Source organism: Nelumbo nucifera, chromosome 3, assembly GCF_055504915.1.
Source record: "Nelumbo nucifera cultivar China Antique chromosome 3, China Antique-T2T, whole genome shotgun sequence".
Classification (NCBI taxonomy): domain Eukaryota; kingdom Viridiplantae; phylum Streptophyta; class Magnoliopsida; order Proteales; family Nelumbonaceae; genus Nelumbo; species Nelumbo nucifera.
Genome location: NC_142651.1, coordinates 74,191,215 through 74,209,021, shown reverse-complemented (window position 1 = coordinate 74,209,021; position 17,807 = coordinate 74,191,215). Strand labels below are relative to the sequence as shown.

Sequence of the window (17,807 nt, the reverse complement as noted above, 5' to 3'; positions counted from 1 at the left end):
CTCCCTCCCTTGGGATAATTTAGGGGGTTGGTTCAGCATGGTCTACAACTTGAGCCGTGCCATGGGCCAAGCCAGGCGTAGACCGAACCAAGTTGTGAGAGGTCCATTTAAAAAAAAAATGAAAAAAGATGTTTAAATTTTTTTTTCATTTGATTTTTGATGGGTCGGGTAGCCCGATGGCCCAACTTGGCCCTAACCCATTATTTTTCAGATTTAGACAAAATTTCAAGCCTGTGGGCTCGAGCTCGGGCTTTCTCAAATTAGCCCGGCCTGAGCCCGAGCCCAGCCAGATACTATTACATATATAAAAAAGTACTTATATATAATAATATAATATATATATACATATGCTTCTTAAATTATTAATAAATATCAACTTACTATTAGGAAATAAAAATTAGTTTATTAATTTATTAAACTATTACTAAATTATTGTAGTATTAGTTTATAAAAAGTCATTTTATCTACAGATCGGGCTTCGAGCTCGGGCTCCAACTTCGGGCTTTATATAAAGGCTAGGCTCAAACTCAAGATCTAGGCCCGATGGTCGGGCCGGGCTTGGGCTTGGGGTTGCACATTTTCTATTGATAAAGAGGCCCGTGTTAATTATAAAACAATGATTTTTAACAAATTAAATTTTTTATTTATTTCTAGCCTAGTATAAATGAATATATAACATTTCTATATATATTAATATAAAATTTGTTATTTAAATATTATATAATAATATTTACCATATATGCATATAACTTCCAAGTTGAGCTTATTAGGGGTCGTTTAGCTTGGGCCCTATCCACTAAAACCATCATTGGACCCCAAAAGTTTAATACCCAATTAGACTTTGAACCTAATTATCCTTGATATGTGTGGGCTTGTGTGGGCATGGTGCATATCCTTGATAACGATTTGTTACTTTTTATTAATTATTAAAATATTGTTATCTATTAAAACATTATAATTATTAAATTATTGTATTTATTTAAAATATAGTAACTTCTTGAAATTCTCATATTTTCAGAAATATTGCTAATTTCTTGGCTAAAACTAATTAAATGTAATTTTTTAGTAATTAAGTATAACTTTTTGGTAATTAAATGTAATTGTTAACTATTTAAAACTAATTATTGTTAATTATATTACTATTAATAATAAAAATGCATTATTTTTTCATTATTATTTAGTATTTTTTGTAATAAAATACAATTAACTTAATTTTTTAATTCTTTTTGGTATTTTAATTAAGCTTTAGGTTTTTCAGAATTTTTGAATTTTTAATTAGTCTTTGGTGTTTTTTCATTATTATTCAGTAATTTTTGCATATAAGTATTTTTCAATAATTTTCAGTATTTTCATCATTTATTTTTGCGTATTAGTCACTACAAAATTAATTTGCATATGCTTTCAGTAAAAATAAATTAAATAACTAAATAATTACCATAGTTAATAAAAAAATACAACTAATTCTCAATATTTTTCAATAATTTCGGATTTTCAGTAAATGCCCTTATTAATATAAAATATTATTAATTTTCAATATTTTTTAATTAGTTTTAGTATTTTAATTATGTTCAGATTTTTCAATTTTTTTTGGATTTTTAATTAATATTTTTTATTAGCGTTTATTAAGGTCTTAACTCATAAGTTATCTAATAATATTACTAAAGCTATTAATTAATATTTTTATAGTTAAATTTCTTATTTTTATTAGTGTTTGTTAAGCTAGATTTTTAAGTGGAATTGAAACACATTTTTAATATTTACTAAGTTTTGTTAATATTTATTTTTAATGAAAGTTTAGTGGATTTTTAAATTAATAATTTTATGATTGCTTAACCTTAACCTATTTATATTATTTGATTTATGTCATGGTTTTCAAAACCGGACTAGATCGGAAAAACAGAACTTCAACATAACTTCATTATTAATTTTACAAAATATTAAATTATTATAAATTTGAATATTATGTTTTTTTGCATAATTTCTTTATTTTAACTATTTAAAAATAGTTATGTTATTTATTTCGTTATTTAAAACACTTAGTTATTTAAATAATATATAAAATATTTAAAAATACATATTATTTGAATTTATGATATTTAGTTATTTTAATATCGAAATAATATTTTATTTTTTTAATGTTAAATTCTACTATTTGAATAACATTTAATTTGAATAATCTAGAAAATCATAATTTATATTGTTAGTACATAATTTCATGATGACTTTTGTAAAAATATAAGATTATTAATAATATGAACATTATTAAATCTATTAGAATTGCTTTTTGTGTTTTTAATAATTATTTTAAAGTTTATACTATTATTACATAATTTCTTTATTAATTTTGTAGAAATATTAAATTATTATTAATTTGAGTATTATGTTATGATTTTATTTGTTTTGTTTTATAAATTTGTTAGTTTAATTATTTAAAATATAATTATGTTAAATATTAGTTATTTAAATATTTAAATAATATCTAAAATATTTAAAAAATACTCATTATTTGAATTTAAGATATTTAGTTATTAAAATATTTAAATAATTATATATTTTCTATATAATTAAATATTTCTTTATTTAACTATTTAAAAATAGTTATGTTAATTATTTCGTTATTTAAAACACTTAGTTATTTAAATAATATATAAAATATTTAAAAATACATATTATTTGAACTTATGATATTTAGTTATTTTAATATCGAAATAATATTTTATTTTTTTAATGTTAAATTCTACTATTTGAATAACATTTAATTTGAATAATCTAGAAAATCATAATTTATATTGTTAGTACATAATTTCATGATGACTTTTGTAAAAATATAAGATTATTACTAATATGAATATTATTAAATCTATTAGAATTGTTTTTTGTGTTTTTAATAATTATTTTAAAGTTTACACTATTATTACATAATTTCATTATTAATTTTGTAGAAATATTAAATTATTATTAATTTGAGTATTATGTTATGATTTTATTTGTTTTGCTTTATAATTTTGTTAGCTTAATTATTTAAAATATAATTATGTTAAATATTTAGTTATTTAAATATTTAAATAATATCTAAAATATTTAAAAAATACTCAATTATTTGAATTTAAGATATTTAGTTATTAAAATATTTAAATAATTAAATATTTTCTATATAATTATTTATCTATTTTTAGTATTTATTATTTAAGATATTTAGTTATTGAAATAATTATTTTAAAGTTATTTGAATAATCTAGAAAATCATAATTTATATTGTTTGTACATAATTTTGTGATGAATTTTGTGGAAATATAAAACTATTAATAATATGAATATTATTAAATCTATTATAATTATTTTTGTGTTTTTAATAATTATTTTAAAGTTATTGTATAATTTGTTTAAATATTTAAATAATTTTTGAAATTTTAATTTAAACTTTCTTTAGATAGATATAGATAAAAAGTGTTAAAGAGGATAATTAGGAATTAGAGATAATTTGGAGAGAAATTCTCCAGTAAATTAGATATAAGTTAGAAGATAAATAGGAATTGGAGATGATTTAGGATAAAGTGGAGAAGGTAGTTTAGGATAAATTTTAGAAGAGATTGTTGGGAAATAGGAGCATCTCATTGGTTCAATGATTACTATTTTATATTTTTAAAACAAAAAAATAAGAAAAAATACAAAAATTTGAGAAAATAGATAAATAAAAGAAGAGAGCTATGCTGACATAGCAGGACTAGTTTTAATATATATATAGATTCAAGGCCTGACAGTTCCTCCTAACCTACTAGTAGCCTCTGGATTTGGAATTGATCTACGGTCAGGATTCATCCCACCTATTCCGTTTCCGTGGGAGCTTAGATTTCTGAGGTGGATTGAACAATAAAAACCCCAATTAAAAACGGTCCTGATCATCTGGACGCAAATTTGAACAAAATTCAATGCCTCGTATACCAGAGACTAAGAAAGAAAATCAGAGAAAAGTATAACAGAAAATAATTCAGGAGCAAACCCATGATACCGGAAACAAATGGTACCGGAGGAGCTCTGACCAATCAAAGCACTTCCGCGAAGGGTTCGACTATGACAAGTCTCCGCTATATACTTGGGAAGTTGGGATTCATGGATTTATATGCAACTCCGCCCAGCCTCTTCCTATATGGTTTTCTACGCTGATGTGCCCTAATTCCTCACATTTGCTCTTCTCTCTTCCTTCATTCCCGTCCGAGCCCAGTGTCCAAGGCAAGTTACTCTACACAACAAAGCTGCTGTATCTTTTTTCTTCTTCATTTGTTACTTTTGTTCTGCATAAAATGCTCATCTGATGCACTCCCACCCCACCACCCGAAATCTCTGAACATTCAAACACCTTTCTCTCACCCCCATCTTCCCCAATGTATGTGAATATGCATTTTAGGATTCAGTTTCTCTGTATTTGCTTTTGTCTGTTGATCTTCATGGATCATCACTACTGTTAAGTAGATCATCCCTTTCTCTGTAAAATAGTAGCACTTAAGATCATCGATCCTATATTTTTGTTGCATTCCACTATTCCAGCCCCTTAAACCTAAACAGTAATTTTTTTTTGCTATTTTAATGGGATAGATTGTACTGTAAGATCATCCTAATAATTATTTTATTTGTTTCATTGCTATTAAGCCTAAATATCTTCTGTAAAATAACAAGGAAAAGAAAGAATCATCAAAACATTAGGTTGTTCAATGCGGCCCTTCGATGGTGGTCTAGAAGATCCCATATGAATGACCAAATGGATTAATTTCTTTAGTTTCTCATTCACAGTGATAGATTTTTATAGAAACAAGAGTTTTGGATTTCCTAGCACAGATTAGAAGATAGAAAAAGGAAAAGAAGTTGCTAAAAACAATGGAAGGTGAGAGGAAAGGGGTGAGAAGAAGAGGATGCGTTTGCGGTAAAGGAGATTTTCTACCAGAGGAATCGTTCAAGAGTTGGGGGAACTATGTCAAGGCATGGAGCGAAACCGGAATGCGGTTAAAGGATCGCATTCTGACTCGGTCCCTGGACGAAACCGAGCTGAACGAGATGAAGGCTCGAAGCCAGAATGACATGAAGAAGAACCTCTCATGGTGGGACCTCATATGGCTGGGCATTGGCGCTGTTATTGGTACTGGTATCTTTGTCCTCACCGGCCAAGAGGCCAGGTACGATGCCGGCCCTGCTGTTGTCTTCTCTTATGTCGTCTCCGGCATCTCAGCCATGCTCTCCGTCTTCTGTTACACCGAGTTCGCCGTCGAAATCCCCGCCGCCGGTACATTCAATAAACACAAACACACCGATTGAACTAAATATATATGATTTGTTTTTTTTCTTTTCATTTTGAAAAGAAACTAAATATGAAATTGATTGATTTCGCTCTTGAATACATGTTTGGCATTGATTTTTCAGGTGGGTCTTTTGCTTACTTGAGGGTAGAGCTAGGAGACTTCATGGCCTTCATTGCAGCCGGAAACATCCTCTTCGAGTATGTGATCAGTGGAGCTGCCGTGTCCCGCTCCTGGACCTCTTACTTCGCAACTCTCTGCAATCACAAGCCCGATGAATTCCGTATCATTGCCAACGGCCTCGCCGAAGACTACAGCCGCCTCGATCCGATTGCTGTTGTTATCATCGCCATTGTAGCCGTATTTGCAAGCAGAAGCACAAAAGCCTCGTCCCGCGTCAACTACGTCGCTTCCATCATCCACGTCTGCATCATCCTCTTCGTCATTATCGCAGGAATGGCCCATGCCGATACCAAGAACTATGCTGTGTTTGCTCCGTTTGGAGCTCGTGGCATCTTCAAGGGCTCAGCCGTTCTCTTCTTCGCCTATGTGGGGTTCGACGCTGTGTCGACCATGGCGGAGGAGACAAAGAACCCAGGTCGGGACATTCCAATTGGGCTCCTGGGGTCCATGTCGATCATCACAGTAGCTTACTGCCTTTTTGCTGCCACGCTGTGCCTCATGCAGCCTTACGACCAGGTCGACCCAGACGCACCATTTTCAATGGCCTTCAAGGCTGTGGGAATGAACTGGGCCAAATACATTGTTGCTCTTGGGGCGTTGAAGGGTATGAGCTCGGTATTGCTCGTCAGCGCCATAGGCCAGGCCAGGTACTTGACCCACATCGGCCGCACCCACATGATGCCGCCATGGCTGGCTCATGTGAACGAAAAGACTGGAACACCGATCAACGCCACAATCACTATGCTCATAGCAACAGCCATTATTGCATTCTTTACAGATCTGGACATCCTCTCCAACCTCCTATCCATCTCAACCCTCTTCATCTTCATGCTTGTTGCCGTTGCCCTGCTTGTCCGCCGATACTATGTGACCGGTGTAACCACGCCGCGAGACCGTAACTTGCTCATAACCTTCCTGTTGACCATATTGGGATCATCATGCGCCATGGCTGCCTTATGGGCATTGGGTGAGTCGCGGTGGGTAGCGTATTTGGTCGTGGGGATTCTGTGGCTTCTCTCGACTCTGGGTCTCAGGCTGTTTGTGCCACACGCTCGGGACCCCAAGCTTTGGGGAGTCCCACTTGTGCCATGGTTGCCCTCGGCCTCCATCGCCATCAATATGTTCCTGCTGGGATCAATTGACGGGAAGTCTTACATGAGATTTGCAATGTGGACAGGGTTGCTTCTGCTCTACTACTTCTTCTTTGGGCTGCATGCTTCATACGATACTGCCAAGGAGTTGAGCGAGAGCAGATTAAAAGATACACAACAGTTGCAGAAGATTGAAGAAGGAACTATGACTTCAAGAGAGGGGGATGCCAGTGGTGGCATAGCTTCTACAACTCCCAGCAGTTAACTAGCTTTGGATGGAGTTGCAAGTAATTCTTTGCTACTTTATTTCGGGACAACATTCATTATGCTTAGGCTTCATATAGAATTAGCATTTCTTATCAGTTGTTGTAGTCTCTGGGGATTTTAGATTTAGGATTTTTTTTTTTTTTTTAAGTTTGTTCATTCCTAATGTGTATATGAATAAATGATCATTTCAAGCATTTTGTTCATTGAATAGTGAAGTAGTTGCAACTTTTTTTTTCTTGACACGTTAAAGGAAATTCTGTTCAACCAGGAAGGAATTGCTTATCTTCTGAGGACTCATGTTAGGTGTTGGCTGTAGTTTCAGCTAACCATGGATGCATGCAAAGTGGAAAAGAATGTTCTAGAATAGAGGACTTACATACAATAAATTGAAGTAAGTAGAGAGTAGAAAACAAAGCTGAAGGGATGAGAGATCCATCATATGGATGGCCGAACCCTATAGGAAGGTAGGGCGAAATTTCAAAAATTTTCTCTCTCCCATCTGGGAATCACATTCCCTGTTTTAGAAAACTGTTTTTCAATGATCAATCTTGGACCAAGAACCGAACCAGATCTGAACAAAATCAGTACGAGAGAAATATACCTGATACGAAGATGCAATATCTCCCAATGAAGGTGTTTACACCCAAAGAAAAAACACCAAAGACTGCTCCCGCTGAAGATGACACAGCGTATGGTGGAGCAAAATCAGCAGGGTCCGTCCAATGAACCGAATTCTTCAACAATAATCCAATGGAGGCAGTGAGCACAACTTTTGATCAGCCTTTCTCCAAAGACTGATATCAAGACTCTTCTTGATCGCCCCTACAATGGAGATCGAACTAGCAGTATGGCATCAACTAGAGGAGAACGTAGGAAGAAGATGGCACAGTCACACTGGTGATGTCTTCTCTCTATGTAAACTGAGAACTGATCTCTAGATGCTAGGATGGACTGAATGGTTTGCCCTCTCATCCTTTTATAGCCTTAAAGAGAACTCATAATCTCATTAGGAGTTTCCTAATCCAAATCTATATTTGGATAAGGAGTTCTCTTTAAGAGATAAGGATAAGACCTTATCTTATCTGCAAATTAGATCAGCAATTTCCTAATTTCATTAGGAGGTTTCTAAATCCAAATCTGTATTCAGATCTAGACTCTCTGAGTGTATAGGGATAAGATCTTATCCTATCTGTTGATTTAATCCCAGATCCGCCCCCTTTATTTAACTAATCAAATTAGGCCAATTCAAAATGGGCTTTAGGCCCAATAAGTCTAAGTGCTCAGAATGCTTCCAAATTGCTGCCCAGTTGGGCTTCTTTGTATGGCACGGGACCCAAACATTGATCTACACAATGACCACATGGGTTCAACTCAACCTCTGTTACAAGGCCTGACCGAATTCACTGAAAAGATAGTGAACCCCTTAAAGCCCATCACATGGACTCCTAGTGGGCCCAACACTTACACGAAGTGGTCCCTGAGCCAAGCCACCTTATAAAAACCCAGGGACTGTGGACAGATGCAAGATTAGCCCATTAGGTATAACCTTCAATGGCATTACACTTAATCTCTCAGCCCATAATGATCAAACACTGCCCAACAAGAGAGGACCTCTCCCTCGGCTGCAAGGAACAGTGTTGCAATCTCTACTCACATGGATCCCGGGAATTAAAACTTTTTGCAAACAATTTGAAACCATAATATATATATATATATATATATATATATATATATATATATATATATATCTGTATATAAAATATATTTTGCAAAACAAATTTCAACGATTGAAATCAACTGTCGGCAGTTTTGGTTTCCATCAGAGAGAGTGCATCCCCGATCATTACCTTTGTCCGACAAAGGGGCTGATCCTGTCACTATGATCACCCACTCAGATGAATTCTCAGACTGTCCCAACATACACAGGTTTTGACCCTCTCTAAGGATCTCATTGATTGGCACATCAAAGACAGCCCAATCTGACACCTAGTGTAGTATCATAATCGAGTATAGGGGTCAGGTGTAACATTCCAGTTTTGTCCACTTATCACCAAGGTCCAGGGCAACACTGGAATTCTGGTCCGGTTCAAGGTTTCAAGTTAAACCTACACCACAATTACCTAGGATTTCACCCTGGCGGTTGAGATAGGCCACCCCAACCAACTTGGCGACATATTAATGTCAACCCTATCAGGATAGATCTCCCCAGATCGACCCACTGGCTGTGAATATTCTAAACTAACACGAGTCTCATTATATGTTCAATTTAAGGGTATTACATAGAAACACACCACTATAACATGAATCAAATATGTACTTTATTCAATTACAATAAATGTCATAATGTACATCATTCTGTTTGGAGCTAAGGGCATACACTGTCTAACAAGAGCTTCATAGGTATTCTGGTTTCTTGCAAAGATTAATACAAGAAGATAGCTTTCTAAGCAAGCCAAATAGAAGTTTCTTATGTACACTTTTACACTACACCGCTGCTTCTCCTTTAAAAAAGAACCTGTTTTGTTGCTTTAAAATTGATCTTCTTCAACAACACAGGAAATTAATTTGGGTTGCATTCATCTGACCCAGATGACATACAAATTTCAAATTACTGAGACTGAGAGGAACATTCATAGTTCAAAATGATAACAATTAAAATAAAATCTAATATATGATCCTAAATACCAAAATTCTAAAACTAATATACAAGATTTTTTCTTGTGCTTTCAAGATCTCCTTAGCTCCTAATTTAAAAATTTGTGGTTTTGTTGCTTATTAGATTAGTTCAATAGTTCTAATTTGAAACTTGTAAGTAAATTCTAATTTTTTATTCTGCTTATTAATTTTGTTTCTTTAGATATTTTCTGTTTTGATTGATTAGTTCAATAGTTTTAATTTAGTTTCTTTAGATATTAATTTAGTTTCTTAAGTAAAAAATTTCATTCACCAAAATTTTAAGTGGTTTTACAGTTTTGATTGAGTGTTATTCTATTGTTTATTGAGTATTATTTTTTTGTATTTCAATTGTTGTTTAAGGTTTTATATATTTTTTATTTTCTTAAATTGGATTTCCTTGTTTTCTGTACAGGGGGTTGGCTAGGCCAAGCCCGGTGGGCTGGGCAAGGGGCTGGCCAGGTGGGTGGGTTGGGTAGGGGCACAGGGCAGGTGACCAAGTGCAGGTGGGTGGGCTGGGCACTGGGCAAGCCCAGGTAGGTGGGCTAGGCAGTGGGCAGGGGGTGCAAGCATAGTCGTGCGAGACTCGCACTGCGAGTGCTTGTGTGTGCTGGGCAGGTCATGCCATGCATTTACACGAATGTCTCATTTGGGATTTTTGTTGAACATATAGGGTCCATTCATTGTTAATGCTTGTCTAATTCAAAGTTGGTCATTCGTTCTTATCCATTAATCTTTAGGATCTTTATAGAGGAAAAATAATAACAAATACATCAATAAATAAAATAAAAAAAAAACATAAAAAATCCAAATAATTTATAAGTTGTATCTCAAATCTATAATGTAAAATCTTTTTCTTTTGGTATTCCAACTTCCAACGTATTGAATGAAGGAATTCCAGCACACAATGACAAACTAATAATAAAAAATTAGGATCATATATTAGTTTTAAAATTTTGGTATTTAGAATCGTATATTAGATTTTATTTTGATTGTTAGCATTTTTAATATAAAAATTAAGATCCGTGTTTAAGTAGTAATCATATTAGTTTTTGCCCCAAAAAATCCCTGGCTCCGCCCTTGACTAACAAGAAATTTACTCAAAAATAAAAGAAAGAAACTTGTTCATGCTTTCTCTCAAAAAAGAAACCTTGTTCATGCTTCTCAAAACCAGTTTAATTGAGCAAATCCTAAGCATAGTGGCCTTGCTGCCACGATCCATTGACACAACACACTCTCTTCTATTTCTGGGAGAGAGTTTTGAGCAAGAAAACATTACTACTAATAAGAAGCTTTCATGTAAGGAGTTTGGCTTCGATCAAGGCAAAGCCTGTTCAAGCAGTCTTTACAGCCTTGTATTGAGAATATCTTTATGCTTATTTGCTTTATTTCATGGGGAGATATTCTCAATGCAAAGTTGAAAAAGGTGGTTGGAATGGTATAGGCACGGGCTTGCCCTGATGGAAACCGATCTCCTATGTAAGTAGACGTACAAATGGTGAGGGTGAATGTTGACACAACAGCAACCTTTTCCCTTGAGTTTGTAGTTTGTGGTTGGGTCTTTACGTTTCCTTTATATCTGTTCTATCCTTTACTTAAATGGGTGTGGTTTCTATATATAGTAAATGATGAACTTACAGCACCTACAATCAACTCTTGTACATCAGAGGAGACAAGGTAAAGATTTCGAAGGGTTTGTACAGTCAAGCTTTCTCTTTCTAGTTCCCATCCATGATTATCTCTCCCTCTAAGGTTCAAGGTCTATTGATGGGGAATAAGAAGACTAAATTGACTTTTCTGCTTTTTACCAAAGAGCTTTCATTCTTTGGAGACTAAGGCTCAGTTTGGAAGGAGTACAAATACAAATATGTAGAATGCAAAACCTTGTATTTGTATTATTTTTTATCTATTTGTACTGTACGAATTTGTATTTGTACTCCTCACAAACTGAGCCTAACTAACAATGTCAAGCTGAAAGAGCTAGCCACTCAATATGGCCAATCGAATTCGAACTTGATTGCTAAAAGATTGAAGAAAGACCAGCCAATCTAAGAATCCACCCAGAAATAAAACTAGAGAGAAGGATTTAAGGATATGTTTGGTTTGAAGGGAAAAATAAGGAAAGGAAGGGAAAGGTAAGGAAACCTTTAGAAATCTTGTATAGGTTTCTTTACATTTTCCTTCCTTTCCTTACCTCTTCCTTCAAACCAAACATAACCTAAAGGTTCTAGGCATCAAAAGTTTAGAAAGAGGCTCGATGATAGGAGAAGTAGGAAGAAATGGTTTAGGCGTTCATGGCACTAAACAAAATGTTATAGTTAATTAGACAAGATTCATGTAACCGACCCATATAAATAGATAATAGATTGGTATGTAACCTTTTGAATTCGGATTTGGTCCTCACGAGACTGTCCTCACAGCCCCTTGCAGCTGTGCATTGAAAATATCTCCCTGAATAAAAACATACAGTAAGAGGTTACTCCCAATGCATGGCTGCAAAAGGCCATGAGGACGGTCTTGTGAGAACCAAATCTGAGTTCTAATAATCTTTTACCAAAAATAAAAAAAAGGCTGATATGTAATCTGATTAGTAATGATAAACAAATGCCCCATTCGTTTTTTGGTAAGTTATTTACCTGGATAAATACAGTTGTCTAGGTAAGTGTTTCCTAGGAAATACTTATTCAGGTAAATTCATTTACCCATGTTCTTTTATTGTCCAGGTATAAATAAAACAATGACCGTTTTAGCCATAAAAATTCATTATTAAAAGGGACATTTCTGTCTCATTCAAGTATTGACAACTTTGCCTTTAGGTGGAAAAGTTATTTATCCACTTAGGAGATGGGTAATAATACTAAAAATAAATAAACTTTCCCTAATCCCCACATAAATCTGAAAAAAAAATATGCTCAACCAGAAATAAAATCTCATTGACCAACTTTCCCCCTCTCAAAATCCAAAAATAAAACCCCCAAAAAGTAAAGCCAAATAGAATGTAGCATCCAAAAAATTCTTGTTGAAATAGTAATATAATTAATAAATTCCTGCAAGTAGAATAAGAGAAAAATGTTGTATCCAAGCTGAGACACGGGCAAACGCTGTTGTCCCTAAAACCAATTAGTGCAAACTATAATACAACATCTCTCAACTCTGGAGAGGTGTGCACTCACGATCCACAACAATAAACCAAAGTATTAAGCATACGCTCAAACACAGGAAGATGAACACCGAGTGAAACGTTGTAAAAACCAGTTGATCGGTGTAAATAAAGGTAGGACCGTGGACCGAAACATTGTGGAACGGTCATCTTCTCCATTGACCATTCTTCCCACCGCCATTCCGCAGATCTCTACTCATAACTCACCTAAACCTTTTTCTTCAAGGTAAGTAAAATTATTTAGAGAGGTATTTCAAGTTTTTAAGTGAGAAAAACCCAAGAAAAACAAGAGGGGAAAGAATAAAATGGAAACAAAAGATAGTCCAGGACTATACGCATGACACGACACAACACCGTGCAGTGGGCGCAAGCTTGTGATAGCCCAGCCCAGCCGGGTGCATGTGTGGAGTGTTCCCAGCCCACTCTCTCTACATGTCTATTAACATATAGCAACAATAATCAACTACAAAAGGTCAAGTGGAGTTTCTTTCCTACTCTCTATGGGATTCTAGTACTTTTCACAACTTGAAAGGCTGTGTTTGTTTGCGGTCTAAAATGTCATTATCGGTTTGGTTTTGTCGGCGTTTGGATGCAATGAATATCATCAACGATTTAGTTTTGTTAATGTTTGGATGGAGGTTTAGTTTACATCGATTATGGATGTAAAGCGTCACTGCTTGTAGTGAAATTTTACATCTACAGTCACATTTTTCAATGCTCACTTTTTTTAACGGTTCAGTGTGAAACACCATTGATGTTGTTTTAAACTCCAAACAAACGCAGCCTAAGAGAGCAAAAAACAAGAAGCAAAAGCCTTGTAATCTTTGGAAACTTGAGCATACCAGAAGCACAAAAGAAACTTCAAAGGCATTAAAACCAACCACAAACAGGAAAAAAAACTTAAATGATTTAAATAACACCAATAAAACTCCAACAATTGGGATAATAAGGTTTGGATGATGATGATAACCAATTAAGAAATAATAATTGAATGATGATTTGTTATATAAAGAACTTCAAGCATTTTCAATAGTTACTATTCAATTAGATTGTTGTAAAAAACGCTTTGTTTTTTTTTTTTTTTTTTCAATTCCTACCTTTGCTGTATTTCCTTCGTAGAATCTATACTTTCCCTTAGCTGTGTTTGGTTTGAAGGAAAAAATAGGGAAAGGAAGGAAAGGTAGGGAAACATTTACAAACCTTGTATGAGTTTCCCTACCTTTCCCTGCCTTTTCCTTCAAACCAAACATAGCCTTAATATCTGTTTCCTTTCCCTACCTTTTCCTTCAAACCAAACATAGCCTTAATATCTGTCCGTTGTTCACCATTAACAATGACCTCTCTGAAGTGATTGTCGTCATTTAATGTAAGTTTAGGAGCCTGTAAATTCTAAGGTTAGGCCTATGCTATTTAAAGAAAACACTTTAGAAACAATGAAAAAACTAGCTGATTAAAAGTCGGGCTTATATTGCAGATCTAGCAAAGGACACACAAATAGGTAACTGGAAAATTTGGATTGCCTCAAAAGTGGAAAGGTAGGGGTCATCATGGGTCGGGCTTGATTTTTAGTCAAAAGATTTTGCATGTAAAGTATTAAATTTGTATAATATTTTATATTATATTAATAAATGTGCACATGCTTTAAAAAATTAATAAATGTGCATGTGCATCACACTGATAATTTCAAATAACAATAATAATTTCAATATTATTATTATTACCCATTAAATAGATAAGAAATTAAAGCATGATGTGCTAGTGGATTTAAATTGTATTTTATTTCAATTGCTAATAAAAATACTTCTTATTTATCATATTTATTTTTATTTAATATGATAAACATATAATATATATCAGAGAAAACAATGTGTTGACATATTTATTTTTGTCTATTATGACATCATGTGTTGAAATTATAATCAATTGTAAAAACAATTATTGTTTGTCGTACTTATCTACGACATTTTAAATTTCTATTCTATTTTCATAATCAATTGTAAAAATAATTATTGTTTTTCATACTTATCTTTGTTTAATATGACAAATTTATAGTATTGAGATATGTCAAAATTGTCTATATTTTTTATAATTCCATATATTTTCATTTTTATTATTTAATAATGACATCATTGGTTAACCCATTTTTCCCAAATGATTGGATCATTATGGTGCAAGTTGTATAGGTTGTTGAAATTATGTGTTTTGATGATAACAAATTCATTGAAAGTATTAATGTGGTATGAATCCAAGTGTATAGATACTTAATTTATTGATTTTCCTTTGTTTGGGATGAAATTTGGATAAGAAATGCAAAATTCCTCTGTTCGAAGAAGAAGAAAATCAAGTTCAAGAGATTTCAGGAGTCTTATGTACAAGAACTTGATGTAATAAATATGCATGTGCACTACAAGCTAGGGATGAATACACACTTACCTTTCTTCACTTCATACCTTAGAAATCAATAGTTAGCCTAGGGAAAGCCTTAGGCAATTTCCTAGACCTTAACTTGATGGCTGGGCAATTTTCAAAAAAATGTCTAACCCAACTCGGGAACCAATTTCCCAATGATTTTGAAATCTGAAATTTTTTTATCAATCTTGCACTGAACTGGACCAGATTTGAAATGAAAATCAAGACTGATTATACCTAATATGGAGTCCACAAATTAGAGTTCCCAAAGTGGTAGTTCACACCCAATAGAAGTCCCAAAATTGGCCTCCAACTAAAGATGGCGTAGAGTGTATGAGAAGCTGATTCAATAAAACCATTTCAACATAACTACTATCTAACTAACTTGGATCGAATGGGATTTGTGAGTTTGATTTCCCCAACATTTTTCTTGCAAAAGATAAGTGGAAAAACTGATAAAAATCAGTTCTTGCAATGGCTAGGTCATGATAAGGTTTTGGAGAGGCAAGGGAGAAGAGGAGAGAACAAGAGAGTGGAGAGAATTAGTTAAATTGGATTCTCCCCTCTTTCTTCTTTATATACAGCACTCTCCTAACCTAATTAGGAGTTTATCCAAATCAAATTTGGACCAGAACTCTATCTTTAGTTGGTAATGATTATCCTCTTAAGATAATTGGTGCTCCATACCCAGATCCAAGCCAATTTGGACCAAAATCACATGACAACATGTTGATCACTTAACTAATCACATTAGCAATGGGCCTTAGGCCCATTATCTCCAATGGCTCACATCCCTAAGTGTTGCATGGCTACTTTGGGCCTGAATATTGTATAGTGTGGGAACCCAAGGTCTCACACAAGTCCATAAGGGTTCGGCCCTATCCATGAAAGATGTTAGGCCTAATTCACTACTCAGGGCAATGAATCCCTGGCCCAATCAACATGGGCTTTGGACCCAACATTTACAACTCAATGATCATTGGATTCTCCCACCCTATGAAAACCCAAGGATAATGGACTTATGTAAGATAAAAACCATCAAGTAGTCAGCTCTATAATGGTCTCTTACACTTGACCTCTCAGTCCATAATCATCAGAACACTACCCACAGGGAAGGACCTCTCCCTTACCTATAAGATGTAATGTCATACTCTCTGCTCAGATGAATCTTGAAATTAAAATCTTTTGCAAACATTTTTATAAAATAACATAATGTAATAATATAAATATATTTTGCAAATCATATTTCAAATACAGTTGAAATCCATTGCTGACAATTTAGGTTTTCATCACAAAGAGTGTAAACCTTGATATCCACTTTGTCTAACAAAGGGATTGACCTATAACTATGATCACTCATTTAAGTGAATTCCTAAGCTGCCCCAACATACCTAAGTATTTTACCCTTGATGGATCTCACTGGTTTTCATATCAATGATAGCTTAGTCCAACACCTAGTGTAGTATCATAATCAAGTTTGGGGTAAAGTGTAACTTTCCACTTTTGCCCATTTATCTCCAAGGCCTAGGGCATAACTGGAAATTAGTCTGGGTTCAGTGCTTCTTGTAAACATCCACTGGTTTGTGCTTGGGGTCTAACTCTAGTAGCTAAGACAAGTTTCTCCAACTGTTTAGTAGCACACCAGTATCAACCTTGTCAGGATAAACTCCCCAAGTTTATCCAATGGCTGAGAACATTCTAAATTAACATGAGTCTCTTAAGTGTCGAGTTCAAGGGGTGATTCACAGAAAACATACCAATATAAACATGAAACAATAATTTACTTTATTCATTTATAGATAAATGTTTATGTACATCAATTTGATTGGAGCTAAGAGCATACACTTTCTAACAACTCTCACTTACACTTAGGTCCACTCGGATTTTTGCCTCAATCCCATACTATCCATGTGTCCTTCAAATACTTTCTCTGTCAATGGCTCAATTAGTGGGTCTGCCACATATTCCACTGATGCTACCTTCTAAATCTAGATGCCTCATCTACCAACAATCTCCTGTAGAATGAGATACTTTCTCTCGATGTGCTTCAACTTCGAGTCGACTCTTGGCTCCTTAGCATAAACAATGGCTCTAGTGTTATCATATAACAGTGGAATGAGTGATGTACTAAATGGTATAACTCCTAATTCTTATACAAATTTCTTCATCCATACCAATTCCTTGGCAGCTTCACTTGCAGCAATGTACTTGGCCTTGGTCGTAGAATCCGCTGTGGACCCTTGTTTCTCCAACTAACTGCACAAGACCCCAACATAAAGATCTAGGTCAGACTGGAAGTCAACAACTGTATAACCAATCATCTATAGTGAACTACCATTGAAGATAAGACAAATAATCTTTACTCCTTTGTAGGTATTTCAGTATGTTTTTCATAGTTGTCTAGTGCTATTATCCTGAGTTGGATTGGTATCAACTTACAACACTAACGGCCTAAGCAATGTCAAGTTAAGTGCACAATAGAGCATACATGATGCTCCCTACAGTAGAGGCATAGGGAACCTTTCTCATGTCATCTATCTCCCTACAGCAGAGGCACAATAGAGCATACATTCCTTTAGAGAGAGTGACTCCATGTCTGAAAGGAATGAATCCCTTCTTGGAATCCAACATGTTGAATCTTTAGAGAGAGTGACTCCATACCTACACTGTTGTTAACACTCCTGAATCATTCCTAATCCTAATGAGCATAATGTCATCTACATATAGAACCAAGAA

General features: G+C 34.2%; 1 protein-coding gene across 1 annotated transcript; it reads left to right on the top strand.

Moving 5' to 3' along the window:
- Positions 1-3,973: 3,973 nt before the first annotated feature.
- Positions 3,974-6,977, top strand: LOC104585860 (cationic amino acid transporter 1-like). The gene is made up of 2 exons (XM_010242874.2): positions 3,974-5,275; positions 5,413-6,977. Exons 1-2 carry the CDS (start codon positions 4,873-4,875, stop codon positions 6,825-6,827), a joined length of 1,818 nt encoding a protein of 605 aa, XP_010241176.2. The 5' UTR covers positions 3,974-4,872; the 3' UTR covers positions 6,828-6,977.
- Positions 6,978-17,807: the final 10,830 nt, after the last annotated feature.

Coding starts and splice junctions, on each gene's coding strand:
- LOC104585860 (XM_010242874.2), top strand. CDS start 4,873: ATGGAAGGTGAGAGGAAAGGGGTGAGAAGAAGAGGATGCGTTTGCGGT. Junction 5,276..5,412: donor CGTCGAAATCCCCGCCGCCG/GTACATTCAATA, acceptor TTGATTTTTCAG/GTGGGTCTTTTGCTTACTTG.